The sequence below is a fragment of the Coptis chinensis genome, chromosome 3, assembly GCF_015680905.1.
Source record: "Coptis chinensis isolate HL-2020 chromosome 3, ASM1568090v1, whole genome shotgun sequence".
Lineage (NCBI taxonomy): Eukaryota > Viridiplantae > Streptophyta > Magnoliopsida > Ranunculales > Ranunculaceae > Coptis > Coptis chinensis.
In genome coordinates this window covers 100,642,677-100,657,524 of record NC_141458.1, presented here as the reverse complement: position 1 = coordinate 100,657,524, position 14,848 = coordinate 100,642,677, and the positions used below count along the sequence as shown (strand labels likewise).

Sequence of the window (14,848 nt, the reverse complement as noted above, 5' to 3'; positions counted from 1 at the left end):
CAAAATTTTGAACTCCAGAACTCAAATGTTTTATTATTATTTTTTCGCAGTACAAGAATGAATCCATGTTGAGAAAGAGGTGTCATTGAAGAACATATGCAAAAATGAAAAACTGGAGTTTTTCAAAAGGATTACATATGTGGTGTTGTGGTGCATACGTGCTCTGTTTTGAGTTCCTCCTATGCAAAAGAATAGTTCAGTTGCGTCTTGTAATCTCCTCGCCATTAATGATGATCTTTGGGACATGGGAAAGGATGCTCCAGTCCTTTCCATCTCCAAAGCACTCTTTCAGAATAGGGCAGTGGCCGATCTCCAAATGTTGAAGCATGGTGAGGTGCTTCAACTCCCCGAGCTCGAAATCAAGGGTTTCACAACTATAAAGTTTCAAACTTTGAATTGCTGTGAGTTGGTTGAAACCCCTGGGGAGTGACGAATGCGGTGAAAACGAGATGTTCACAGATTTAAGATTTGGGTAACTGCTATTGTGGGAGCATACCCTGGCCTCGCCAACTGGAACTGGAAGTGACTTCGAAAAAACACCTACATCCCATAAAAATTGAAGATCCTCAAGCAGTGGAGGAAGACAGGGTTGGACCCCTCCAAGTTTTGGACAGCGCCATATTATCAGTGATTTCAACGTGTGAGAAAATATATAGCGCGGTACTACTTTTAACCTGGGGCAATTCTGAATGTTAACTTTACGGAGACGGGGCAACTGGATATCTCCTTCTCCTTCGCTATTACTTGGAACCATCTCCTTACACTCTTCCATTTTATCCAAGTCACGCAAGTAGAGGCCTTCCAAAGATTTAAGTTTTGACAGTTCTGGTAATACCCTCAGTTGTTCGCAACCTGAAAGCGTCAAAGTGACGAGAGTGGACGCCCTTGTGATCCAATCGGGGAACTGGAGGCCTTGATACCCCTCTATTTGCAATACTTCCAGATTTTCATGCGGTTGAAGCTTCTTAAGAACACCTTCCATCTTTTCAGCATCTCTTTCATTTGTGCCTCCAAATTTTAGAGTTAATTTATGGAGATCCTTCTTCTTCTCCAATTCCGCTTCAGCTGCCTCATTTATGTCCGTCACCCGTTCCAATCCGTGAATTTCTAAATCTCCTTGCAGAAAATTGAGAAATTTTAGTTCTCCCATTTTGCATTCCTTGCTCCCACCATCCACAATGAACTTACTTAATGTTCGGAGGAAGCCCAATCTACCAATCCCACGTGGCAAGTAACCCAAAGCACCAGTTCCTTTGATTCCAAGGTGCCTCAAATTAGAAAGCTTTGAAATACTGTCTGGCAGTTTCCGGAGATATCTGCAAGAGTTGAGTTCCAAGGTTTGCAAATTATACAAATCAGTTACAGTCTCGGGCAACTCCGACACATTTGTACCCCACAAATTAAGGTATCTTAGGTGAAGTAATTTTCCGACTTCATCGGGTACTTCTTTAATGTCAATACAACCACCTAAATCCAATGTCCTAAGACATGTTAACTGATGATATAACTCAGCAGGAACCACTATACCTGCTACTTTAGGAGGCGTCAAAAACGTTCTCAACTTCTTTGCGGTGTAAATGGAAGAATACTCCAAATCCAATGTTGATAAATGACGGACTTTGCTTTCATCAAATATTGTATCATTTGTCTCCAGAATGGAACATTCGCTTTTTGCAAGAAATTGTGCAAAATCATGAACAAGATCATGCATCTTGCAATTTGTGATATTGCCATCAGAATCTCTATCAAAATCTTGAAAAAATGAGCGCATCGCAAGATCATCATAATATTCTTCTCCAATTTTTTCAAGATCTCTGCTTCCTTCTGAGCCCAAAAAACCTTGTGCCATCCATAACTTCACCAACCTATCCTTCTCTAATCTCATATCCTTATGAAAGACCGCACAATATATAAAACATTGCTTCAAATTTGAGGGCAAAGGGTAATAGCTCAAGAAGAGAGAAGGTAAAATATCTTTTTCAACATTTTGTACATTCCAGGTTTCACTTGTTAAAACATGGTGCCATTCTTTTTTGGTTTTTTTAAGTCGCATAAGGCTTGCAATACTCCTGACAGAGAGAGGGACGCCTTTGCATTTCTCGGCAATTTGTTTACCAATATCTTCCAATTTTTTAAGATCTTCTTCTCTTCCCTGAAAAGCGATAAGTCTAAACAACAACCAGCTATCATCCTTAGACAATTCCCCCAACTTACGATTTTGGGTAGAGCCAACCATCTGTGCAACTTTCTCATTACGTGTTGTGACCAAGACTCTACTACCAGAAGCACCACCATCCAATGCAAGCTTCAAAGGGTTCCATTCATTTGCATCATCTGTCCAAACATCGTCTAGGACTAAAATGAACTTCTTTCCTCCGAGTGACTTGCACAAACACTTGTGAAGAGCATCCCACCCAACCACATTCGGGATTTGTTCTCCAGCTTGTTCAATAATCTCCTTGGCAACCCTTACAAGATCAAACGGCTCAGAAACACACACCCACATTGTCTTTTCAAAGACTGTCATCACTTTATCTTCCTTGAGAATTAGTTTCGCAAGCGTCGTCTTACCGAATCCTGCGGTTCCAACTATGGAGATGACTGGGACTGGAATCACTTGGTGACTACTCTCCCCGAACAACATGCCCAGTATAACTGCTTTATCATCCTCACGGCCATATACCTCAGATACGTTGATAAGGGAGCTAGTTAGTTGTCGAGGTCTGTCAGGGCTTCGCCTTGCAATGAGGTTGTATTGATTCTTCTCTCCGACAATCACATTCAGATGCTTTCTCACTTCTTTTATCCTATGACCAATCTCATGGCGAACAACAACATCTTTAAAACAGAAGCAAGGACGATAGAACAAGTAGGAAAGTACCTTCTTGCGTATGCCACCATTAACAACATCATTACCAACTCCATTTCTTTGTGAGACGAGAGTTCTAGTGTTCCACTCGTCGAGTACATCATCGGCGTCATAGACTACATCTTTGAGCTTCTCTAGCCAGAGCTTGACTGCTTTCTCCTTAACTTGCTTCTCCTCGGCATCATCAAGCACAGCTTGGAGCATAGTGAGTTCAGAACTGAGCTTTCTAATTTCTTCACGAACACCCACCACTAGCTTCACTTCTTTCTCAACTTCTCTTCGGATGATAGAAGTTAACTGTTCCAACACAGCAGAAACAAGTGCATCAGCCATTTCTTCTGTACTGAAAATGAGGAGATGACACACGATGACACAGTAGAAGGAAAAGAGAAGATTTTCAGCTCAACTGTTAAATTTTAGCAAGACTGTTATGGTTTTGTGCAATGTCTGAAATAATTGATCAACGAATATATATTGGTCTGGACGTCCCACCCACTGAGAAGAAAGCATAATCATGACATCATGTTGCTTGGAATTTGCAAAACCGCGTGGGGGTGAATTTGTGAGGGCATAATTCACTTCTGAAAGACACAGTTTGCTAAAACTATCCATTACTGATAGTTTGATCCTCTGATAGCATGCGATATGTTTTACTACTTTCAGAGGCATCAGGCAAGTTAAGATAACGCGTAAAAGACTTTGACGAAAAGCTCATTATCAACCAGAACAACTTAACCATTTACAGGTTGTGCTCAACTGCTCGTACTGCACACTCTACAGATAGAAATGGCAATTCTTGGATGCATACTTTACTAGCACATGATGGCCATGTGTTCGTTCATTCTAAGCTCAAGCTCGTTTTCTGGGCTCAACAAGCTAGCGAAATACCCATATCATCCAACGAGCCTAGCCCGAAATGAAGCCCATGGTGAGCACGTGTGAAACCTCCTCCACATGACCAAACCAAAAACATGCCATGACAATCTGACATACCAAATTCCAACTCTACATTTCCACAACTAGGGTTCCCCAATTTTTATCACTTAAAATTTTTCTTTCTCAATTCCCAATTAATTTTTTTTTTTATTATTATTTAGAATGAGGACTAGGCAGATGAATAAGAGAAAAAGAATAGCAGAAGCAACCGATCAACTACCGGACGAAATCTGGACAAAGATATTAGAAACCGGAATTGAAAAATCAATCCTAAACCACACAGACCTGTCTTCCTTTTCCATATGCTGTAAACACTTTAACAGTTTATCAAATGACAATACCCTTTGGTCATCTTTACTCACCTTAGTTTTCCCACACGATCCCGATGGTCGAAATATTACAGATGAATTACTATTAGAAAGTAAAAAGTTGGTTTATAAGTATAGACTTGAGAGACACCAACGGAATACGATTGACTGGGCAAGACGGGCACTTGAAGGCTTTAGGATAAGGTCCAATTCTGTGTCTCGTAGAGTTAGACGGTGTCGGAGGTTGTTGACGGAGGAGAAAGGTGGTATTCAGACCAGGTCTAAAACTGCCAGGTACTCTTTTTTTGTTTAGACATTATTATTGTCACTGTTTTAATAATTGATTTAAATTCTACCAGAATAATGCTATATATTATAATATCATGAACCTTTATTTTGTTTGGGGATGCAAAGATTACACAATGTCATTGGGATCCTTGTTTATGGAACAAAACGAGTTGTGGACATAATGGTCTATTGTACCAAGTCCAGATTCTTCGATGGTGATAACTTCCAAAAGTGACTACAGTATAGAAGAGAATAAGAGTGTTTGGAAACATGTGGCTGCCTCTAAACTTGTTTTGACTTCAAACAGGTTGTGTTTCGTCACAGAATGGGGGAAATTATAGAAGGGCTGGGAGAAAAAATTAATGAAATTACTGTGGAAAGATTCCTGGAGTTACAGAGAGTGGTGCTATAGAAATTGGTCTCAATTATGAAACTAGCTCATTCTAACTGAAACACTAATTTACTGGAGAAATAGGGACTAGAAAATACTGTAAGGATACTGCGAGACAATGTGAGCTGTCAAAACAATTCTTTCTATCTGCTCCTTACCTGGGATTGGTGGTTTAAGAGAGACTATTCTTACTCGAGTGACCTGTAATGATGAGAGAGTAGTCACTGTTTTTAAAAGGAAAAAAAACGAAACAAATTAAGGCTTACGCTTCGAGGCTGCACACCCAAAACTGCATTGAGGCTATAGCCTCACATTCAGTGCAAGAGGCATAACTTTTTGAATTGTGCTTACTATTACTCATATAAATCCCACACTTTTAAGTCGTATGTTTGTTGTAAGTATTTTATTCATGTAACATGTTGTTTTTCATTAATTTTATCTTTTAATATATTTTCTGGATGTTTAAAATGCACTTTTTTGGACTGAAAGCAGTTTAGTGGCAGACAATGTGAACAGTCAAAACAATTATTCCATCTGTCCCATATTTGGAATTGGTATTTTAAGAAAAACTAGCCTTGCTCAACTGATCTCTAATGATGAGAGAGTAGTTTGTCTTTGGAAAAACACATCAGAGTTTACAGCTTGAGGCTTGCCTTAGAGCGTCACACACTCACAATGGGAAAGCACACTGAGGCTAAAGCCTTACGTACAGTGCGAGGGTGGGTCCTAAGTTTTTTTTTCCTCTATTATAATTGTATTTTAAACTCTTTTATCCATATTATCTCATATTTTAAGTCGTGTGTTTGTTTAAATTATTTTATTAATGTAACATGTTGTATTGCAAAAACTATTTGTTTACTTATATTTTCTGGATTTTTATAGTGCTGTTTTTGGACATTGAGTTTTATGCTTCAATAGCCTTTGAAACTCGCCTTAAGGCTCTTTTGAGTTTTTCAAACATTAACTGTAGTACATCAGTTTGATACCACAATTCGGATTTCTGTATCTGAAGAGTTCAGTCTCAAAAGAGTTACGAGAGTGATAATAGATTTTCTATTGGAAAATTATGTGATTTGAAAACGAGCTGCTTGGAGCAGGATTACTTGATTGGCTACAACAGAGAGACACAGAGATAAAGGCTTAAAGTCCTCGCAAGCATGGGCTGGGTCAGGAGAGAGATTTGATACTTCGTAGCTTCCATCGGATAAAGGAATAGCAGTATACGCGTTACTATTTGTATCTTCAAGCATTGGATTCCATTAGAGCAAGTTACTATTGCCGGGTTCCGCACCCACAAGTATATGTGTTACTATTTGTATCTTCAAGATTAGAGCGAGCACTGGGATGACTCCTGGAACGTTCAAAGCCTGGGTCTGTTGATGATGAAAGTGGTGGCTTGGTTCAGCTTCGTTGGCGGGCAATGCATCAGATAATAGATATGCAGGTTATGGAGCTTCACTACTAATGGTTCCGGTGGAGCTAGATTCCTTTCGATATGTAATTATGAATACAGTTCGTCCTATGCAAAACTACATAATATTTTTTGAAAAAAACTGGAAGAAGTTGTTACTTGTGGATGATGTCTGGGAAGAAGCGGAATAAAACATCTTTAACGTAGGTGGAGGAAGTTCAGTTATTGGTAACGACTTGTCTCCAAGCAGTAGTAGACTCTGTATCTCTCCAAACACTATTGACTCTAATACATTTCTACATGTATCATCAAGTCTACACAAAACCTGAATCTTCTATCTAAGCATGACCTTTGGCTTTCATTCAAGCAATATGCGGTTCGTATGGGGATTGAGGACGATCAGTCTAAATTTGATAGAAATTGGCGAGGATATTATACGCAAATGTGGAGGTGTACCTCTTGCTTTAAAAGCACTAGGAAGGTTGTTACACTCCAAAAGTGTGTGTTTGGGGGTGGAGGATGGGGATTTGAGAGATTATTAGAATAAAAAACATTTGGGTGTCCAACTCCAAAATCAATTGGTAGTAAGTGGTCCCATTTTATATTTTTTTCGATAACCAAGAGAGGCCCCATAATTATATAAATACTAATGGGAGCTTTAGAATCTCGATAGGGGATTAAAAATCTTCCTGAGGCAAATACTTGGACAATTTTTAAATGGGTGGCAGGGAGTATAAATAGCCGGCTCTGATACAATATTAAATTTGGGCATCCAACTCAAAAACAATTTTATATATTCAATATGCGAGGCTTTTAGATATCCCGGTATGGGATTATAATCCCAATAATAAACTTAAAATAAAACAATTAGATACAAATAAATAAATAATAATAATAAAAAAATCAAGTTGTTATTAGTCTTCATAAATTCACAACCAAACAAGAGATGTCGATAGTATGCTAGGAGATATGAGCTTCATATTCATATTATCTGTAAAATCATTGTGGGCTTTTGATCATGCGTGATCTTGCATGGTCTATTTTGTAGTCAGTGACTGTATAATTACAGAGATTGGTAAGATACCGAGATATGAGATATCTCCCAAAGTGCATGACATGTGTTTTTGAAATGTGAATCAGTGCCAGTTACTCCAAGCATGCTTGCTAAACTCCATCAATTTTGTTGTGCAACCTTTTTGACAAATATGCAAATATTTTCCTGTCAAAGCTTTTGGTATGAAGTCTTTCATGACTTAAATATTTAAGAGTGCTAGATTGAGGAGTTTTTGGGGACTGCCTAGGTTGAGGACTTCGGTTCTCTGGGTAGGGTATTAATGTAATAGTAGAATTGCTTCTTAATCATTATAAGTGACTTTTACCTATAAAAGGGATCCTCTTTTGGGATAATGATTTGGGAAGAGTAGGAATGTAGGATTACTATGTAAGTGTTAGGATGGCTTCCATTTTTCTTACGAGTTTTTAGATGGGGGAGACTCTGGTTTACAAGTTTTTAGATGAAGGATGGAAAATTCAGGGTATATTGAAGTTGACAATGTAGCTTAGAATTATGTCTTGGAACATCAAAGGTGTGGGGTCTAATTGTCTAAATATATGTTATGTGGGGTGTGAAGAATGAGACAGAAGTGGAGAGTGGGTTTCTTGATGGTGCAAGAATCGAAACTTGACTCTTGCAGTCAGAAATGTGTGACCTAGCTGTGAGAAAAGGTGATCTAGGCTTCAGCTATGTGCACAAATGGGCAGATCAGGGGTCTAATTGTCTAAATATATGTTATGTGGGGTGTGAAGAATGAGACAGAAGTGGAGAGTGGGTTTCTTGATGGTGCAAGAATCGAAACTTGACTCTTGAAGTCAGAAATGTGTGACCTAGCTGTGAGAAAAGGTGATCTGGGCTTCAGCTATGTGCACAAATGGGCAGATCAGGGGTTCTACTTTTTAGTTTAGGGGTAAGGAGTTAGTTGAGATTACCAATGTGCTACAGACTCGCAGGGTATTGTGGTTGGTATCATAGACCTTATAGGAGGGTCGATTACTTGGGCGTCTACTTTTTGTGATAGGGTTCCTTTGGCATGGTATTTTCACTGTTACAGACTCGCAGGGTATTGTGGTATCATAGACCTGTCTTGCTTAGGGCGTACCATAGGAGCACCATGCACTTGTAGGCTGTAACTGGTTTATTAATAAATTTCTGTTTTCTGAATTATAGAAGAAAAGAAAAAGGAAGACCTCCATTTCAAAATGAACAAAAAATGGTTATTGTTATTTATTTATATTTTTTTCTTTTTACTTTGTCTTGAATGTTACAACACATTGAGTGGTGTCCTAATAACAGGATTCTTTAATTTACGAAAGAACGATTGATATAAAATCCATGTCAAGTTGTTTTTAGGAGTGTTTATGTTGTCATAATTGATGGTGCCTTGCTTGATCATATTTTCATTATTATACATGAAAAGGAATTTTTCTCAGTTATCTATTGCAGCGAGTCGATAACGAGGAGAGATTTAGTATATACTGGAATTTGTGAGGCAAGTCATTATTAATACAACATTTTAAGTTTGGAACTATACCGAATGTTGTTGGTTCGTAGAGTAGTCAGATAATAACCATGTTCTGACCTGTGAAGAGGTTTTCCAGTCATTTTCCTATTTTTTGAGTCATTTCTATCTGCTTGCTTTTTGTTGTGCTTACCTTGGGTTACACATTGTTTTTTGGTTTTTTTCTATTACTGGAAGGTATGACAAGGTTCATGAGGAGCTTGATTCGATTGAAAATGAGAATGGTACTATAAAGAAGGAAATTACCAAGAAGCTCGCTTACTACAAGAAAAAATATGGTCCATGCATCTAGTGCTGTTGGAGGGTGACAAACTTTAGAGGGTGATGGATGATAGCGACGCCATGCCGTGGCGAAGGCACTGAAGAAGGCTTCAAAGGAGAATCTGAAGGAAAGGCCCTAGAGATGGCAGAGGATAATAACTTTGAGTTACCAGTAAATGTGTCCTGTAATTTATCTTGAATATTTATTATTTATTTACATCTGATTCAGTGTTCTCTATCATGGATGTTTATCATTCCTTTTTTTTTTCATTAAAGATGGATGTTTGTCTATCAATAATAGATGTATACCAGTTCGGCTGATTTAGTGATCTCCTATATGCGTTCATTTCATTTGAGCATTCTCCATTCCGAGTTAAGTCTATTTTTACTGATATAAAAACATTCATTTTTAACTACAGGGCCTTTTAACTATCACAGGTACCAATTAATTCAGCAATTGGAGTTGTGAAGATGGAAAACTTCTATACCCCTCTGGCAAAACTATAAATTTTGCCACATAAGCACCATCGGTTTGTTTATCAAGGCGATTAAGCGGTTGAGGAATCTATTCAGCCCGAAATTCAAGGCAATCTCCCGTTTGTTTTTTTTTGGTAATGGGGTGAGTCATGAGTGGGCGTTGCATTCATCAATTTTACCAAAACCGAAAATGAGGACGAGACTGATGAGAAAGAGAGTAGTAAATTTTACCAAAACCGAAAATGAGGACGAGGCTGATGAGAAAGAGAGTAGTAATGGAAGCTGTTGAAATACCAGATCAAATATGGACAAAGATATTAGAATTGGGAATCAATAAATGGATTCTAAACCACCCAGACATATGTTCCTTTTCAATGTCTTGCAAGCACTTCAACAATTTGTCCAACCAAAACACACTTTGGGACTCTTTACTAACCCTAGTTTTCCCTGACCATACTTCTTCTTTATCATCACAACCTCTTGTTCAATCTTCTTCTTTGAAATCTGTTTACAAATACCAGCTCGGACTTAAGATTGCTGAATTACTAAGCTGTCTTGATGTATTTAGGATAAAATCATATGTAACGTCTGGCCGGATTGAACATTGCAGAGCTGAACTCATAGAGGAGCAAGATGGAATCCAGACCAGATCCAAAACAGCCAGGTACTTAGTACGTTGTTTGTTTTTCCAAAACGTTTTTTTTTTGTGAAATTTGTTTTGTTAATTGTGTGTTCCCAACGGATTAAAATAGTCACACCTGAGTTTTAGATATTGGTCAATTTGGTTTTAAAAAAGAGGATTATAGCTTATGTGTGGGCATTTTAGTTGCTGTTATAACTTAGTTATAGCTTATGTGTGGTCGATTATAGCTTAGTAATTTGCTGTTAGGTTTGCTGCAAGGGGGTTAGCCTTCAGGTATATGAGATTGTAATCGTGTTTTTGATTACTGCAAGAACTTCACTGTTGCAATCAACAAAAGGTGATCCAACTGCGGAAGATAATCGATCATGGTTTTAATATAACCACAATTTGCAGATGTGATATTGGTTTAAGCTTTTTTTTTGAAAGGCAAGCAGGGTTTTTAAGAGGTCTTTTACCCCTATTTTATTAAAAATAACAATAGCTGTGGGCAGACGAGGGATTTTAGTTTCAGTTTTGGTAAGGATTAATTGAGATTACCCTGTGTTATGGGGTATACAGTATTAAACTATTGTATCGTAGTTCTTAGGCGGGTTGAGTTCCTATTTTCTGTCACGGGATTCGTTCGACTTGGTGCTTTGGTGGTCTTTACCATGGAAGTGCCACTGAGTTGTAAGAAAAAAGCAAAAAAAAAGCCAAAAAAAAAAAAGGAAAGTTGCCATGTCCAAACGAACATCTTGTTTTTTCTCCATTTTCTTATGTTTATTTTTTGAACTTTTTACAACACATTGAATTGTGTACTTATAACAAAACACATAGTTTTCCATGGCGGCGCGTTAAGGGTTCAGGTTCCTGTTTTGACCTGTGATGGAAGAAATCTTTAGTTTTACTTTTGGGCTCTTGTTGCTCTGGTTACCTTTGGTTACATGTGTTTTTTGGTTCATTGCATTAGGAAAGTCAAGATTCTTGAGGAGCTTGACGTAAGGGAAGATGAGAACAATAATTTAAGGAAGCAAATTATAAAGAATCTTGCTCACTTCAAGAAGAAATCTGATTCGTGCAGTCATGACAACACTAAAGAAGGCTTTGAAGAAGAATGTGAAGGATGCTAAAGGGGTGCAGTACATGATAATCACATGTAATATAGTGTACCAGTGATAATGAACTTTGATTTGTCTTGGGGTTCTGATTTCTTGCTTTGGATTCAGACGGTGCACTCAAAGCTTGAATCCCAAGACGAAAGGCATGTTTTAGTGCACAGGCATGTACGCAACTCCATTGTGCGTTGCCTCTGGGCGTTCTTAGTATATTATGATGCTGTAGATACACAGCACCTTTGCCAATGCCCCTGTTAAAAGCACCATCAAAGAAGATCATATGCCACTTGGAATAATTAGTATGAACAATACAAATTAATGCACATTCAAATTCCAAGCTTAGGGGATCATTTTTAGCTCTCAGTTTCCTCCTTCAGATTCAGAAGCCTTCCACATCTCGTTTCCAATCTGCTTTCTTTGTGGTATGCTTGTATATTTTGCCCAACTCTGGCTCTCTGTTTTCAATCCACATCTCGTTTCCAGCCCTCCACATTTGTCACACCCAAAATTTGAGTAATCATATATTCAATTAAAAATGCACATTTCATTTTGGCATAGTTGGTATCAATGCCCCCCAAAAACAAACTGCACATTTCTGACTAATATCTAATCACTCAAGACAGTGTGTGAACTAGGAACGACACGTGTTGATGTGTACACGTCTGGCTAAACATAATCTCAATTGCATAAACTTCAAATAAATAAGTAGTCGACTTCCAATAAATATTTATAAAAGTTCCACCTCCATTATCTAAATAGTATTATATAATTTCAAACAGTATAAATTAATATTCCAAATAACAATTCAACCTTCCAAAGGTAATAATAAAGGAAACTAAAATCAAATATGACTCCCAGGCTTATGCTCTTAGCACACCCAAATCCAACGTCTAACTTCATTGTTCTCTACCAACTACGCTCCAAAAAACACACCCTGTTGCAAAACAAAACATACATAGGGTTAGCAAATTTAAATTTGTTGGTATGAGTAGACAAAACATAAATAAACTCAAGGAATATATACAACCAATAACCATACCCTAACAATAACTTAATTAATAAATAACTAATTACAACTCGGAAGATAGGTAGTTTTGTTTCTCAAAAAATGGCCGGAAGTTTCCTCCAAATGGTTTCTCAAATTCTAATCTACTTGGCATTTATACATTACCTTTAAGCTAACCACGAACTAGGGTAGGACGTCATCCCTTCATACAATATTAATATGTCCTAGCCTCTTGTAAAATAAGGTTAAACATCACTAATAATAGTATTCATATCATGTAGCAAAACTCTTCACTCGTAATTAAAGATATTTTACGACATTGCAATCTAATGCATAAAACGTGGTCATTTCCGCATCATATTCGATCAATACCACCTACAGTAACACCCTAAAGGCGATTACCATAGTTATTTTCTTGGGTGATCATTCACATGATATCATTTCATGATATATTTTCCACGTAAATAAACAGAAAATTCTCATAATAAATGTAATAATAATTAATTTTTATACTAAATGAAATCATCTTACAATTTTTCAAAATCAAATAATAAGTATAAGTGGGTGTTTGGATCTCATTTTTTCAAAAAATCAGTTTTTCTCAAAAAGTATTTTTCTGAAAAAATATTTATTCTAAAAATAATTTTTAAATAAATATGTTTGGTTGAGATTTTTCTTAAAAACTATTTTTCTTGAAATATCTTTGCATATCTCGACATTTTTCACTAATGAGCAATCCATATGCCTTTGGAGCTGGATGAGAAAGTGAGAAGAAAAAACTGTTTTTAAACTTGAACTTGAAAAACAAGTTTTTGCTATTTATCATAAAACATGTTTTTTTGGGTGAAAAACTACTTTCTACAAAAAAAAAATAGTGACCAAACATGTTTATTTTTTCAAAAAACTTTTTTTCACTAATAAATGTTTATTTACAATAAATAAGTAGGATCTAAATATCTACACATATCTAAAAATTATGAAATTAAATTGTAATATAGTGCTCAATAATGTAAACAAACCATAAAATTTTCAGAATTTAATCATGACCAACAAAGACTGTAAAATTTACGCAAAAAAAAAAAAAAAAAACCTTCTAAAAATATTATAAAATCAAATATTTGCTCAAACTATTCAACTAACTTGGAATAACTGAATTAACAACTAAAACAACGGGAAATGTAAATCTAAAATAACTCAATTAATGTTAAAATATTTGTAACAAGGAAATAATGTAATCAATGTTTTTATGTCATAAATCTATATTATTAATTATTTAAAACACAACAATTTATTTCTTACCTAACCTATAAGTATTCTCAATAACAAAATAAAAATAATTAAATGATGTCTACTCACCTTTTTACAGCAAAAATTATATTTCATTATTTCCTTTCTTCGCTTCACTACTCTCTCATTTTCTTTTTTCCCCCTTTATTTATTTTTGTTTAGGGCTACAAATAAATAAAATATAGGGTTAACGAATATTACCCCCCACTAGATGAGCCAATTAGGATCTCCCCCAAAATACACACAAAAAAAATACAGTCAACCCCCAAGACGACTTTTTTTTTTTGTGTGTACTTAGGGGAGAGACCCTAATTTCTTCATCTAGTAAGGGGGAAATCCTAATTGGCTAATACTAGTTAACCCTAAAATATATCTAAAATTAAAAATTACATAAAATCTAATTTTTCAAAACCCCTAATATGTCACCCTTTGAGCTTCTAATATATCTCAAAAAGGCCTAAGAACTTATGTTGCCCCATGGGCTAACTGTGACATATTAAATAGGCCCATATATGACTCTAGCAAGCCTGTATTTGATTTTATAACTTCTAATGAATAAACTTTACACAAGGTTATAAAATTTTAATATAATAATTCAAAATTGTAAGACATATGAGGTTAATTACCTTTTCAATAACTTTTTATACATATAGAAAAATAGCGGTCGTTACAACATTCCAGCCAAAAGGATAAATGCATAAAGACTAGCTTGCATAATCCCCAGATTGTTCTTCACACAATGATACAACTCCAATTTACAAACACTTCTATCCATTCCCTCAACTAGATCTCTCTCCTTATACATATCAATTCTCAGGTTTAGCATAGAGCCAAATCAGAAATTTCTACTAGCTCATTCACACTTGAAGAAAATGTGTTCATCAGACATAATCTCCTTCCAGCAAAACCTACAAGAATGAACCCCTTTACATTTGTGTTTCCAAACCCATTCATTAGTAGGAAGTCCCCCCACATAGGCTTTCCATAAACTGCCATGTACCTGCATCTAGCTCCAAATCCCATAATTTCCTAATGGTCTTGGTATTAAATTTGGAGCATTGACCTTGCTCATATTCTTTAGTCAGAAGTTTATAGGCTGACTTAACGGAGTGCTCTCCCTTACTTTCTTCAAACCACACCACCTTATCTTTAGAGCTAGTTCTAAAAGGAGCATCACTAATTCTCTAACAAACTGACTCAGGAAACAGCTCTCCTAGTCTATCAAGATTCCAAAACATGTTATAAATGTCAAGGAGTTGATCCACTCTGTGAAGATCAAGATTAACATACTGACTAAGATA

At 36.5% G+C, this 14,848-nt stretch overlaps 2 protein-coding genes across 4 annotated transcripts in view; both read right to left on the bottom strand.

Moving 5' to 3' along the window:
* Positions 1 to 5: 5 nt before the first annotated feature.
* Positions 6 to 11,092, bottom strand: LOC147512162 (disease resistance protein RGA2-like). The gene has a single exon (XM_086595128.1). It carries the CDS (start codon positions 3,200 to 3,202, stop codon positions 197 to 199), a length of 3,006 nt encoding a protein of 1,001 aa, XP_086451254.1. The 5' UTR covers positions 3,203 to 11,092; the 3' UTR covers positions 6 to 196.
* Positions 11,093 to 11,946: 854 nt separating this feature from the next.
* LOC147512159 (protein ROOT HAIR DEFECTIVE 3-like) overlaps positions 11,947 to 14,848 on the bottom strand; it is a 44,854-nt gene continuing 41,952 nt past the window's right edge. For all 3 annotated transcript variants that reach the window (XM_086595130.1, XM_086595132.1, XM_086595129.1), the window contains one exon: positions 11,947 to 12,188. The gene's annotated coding sequence lies outside the window, so the exon portion shown is untranslated. The remainder of the gene's footprint in view (positions 12,189 to 14,848) is intronic.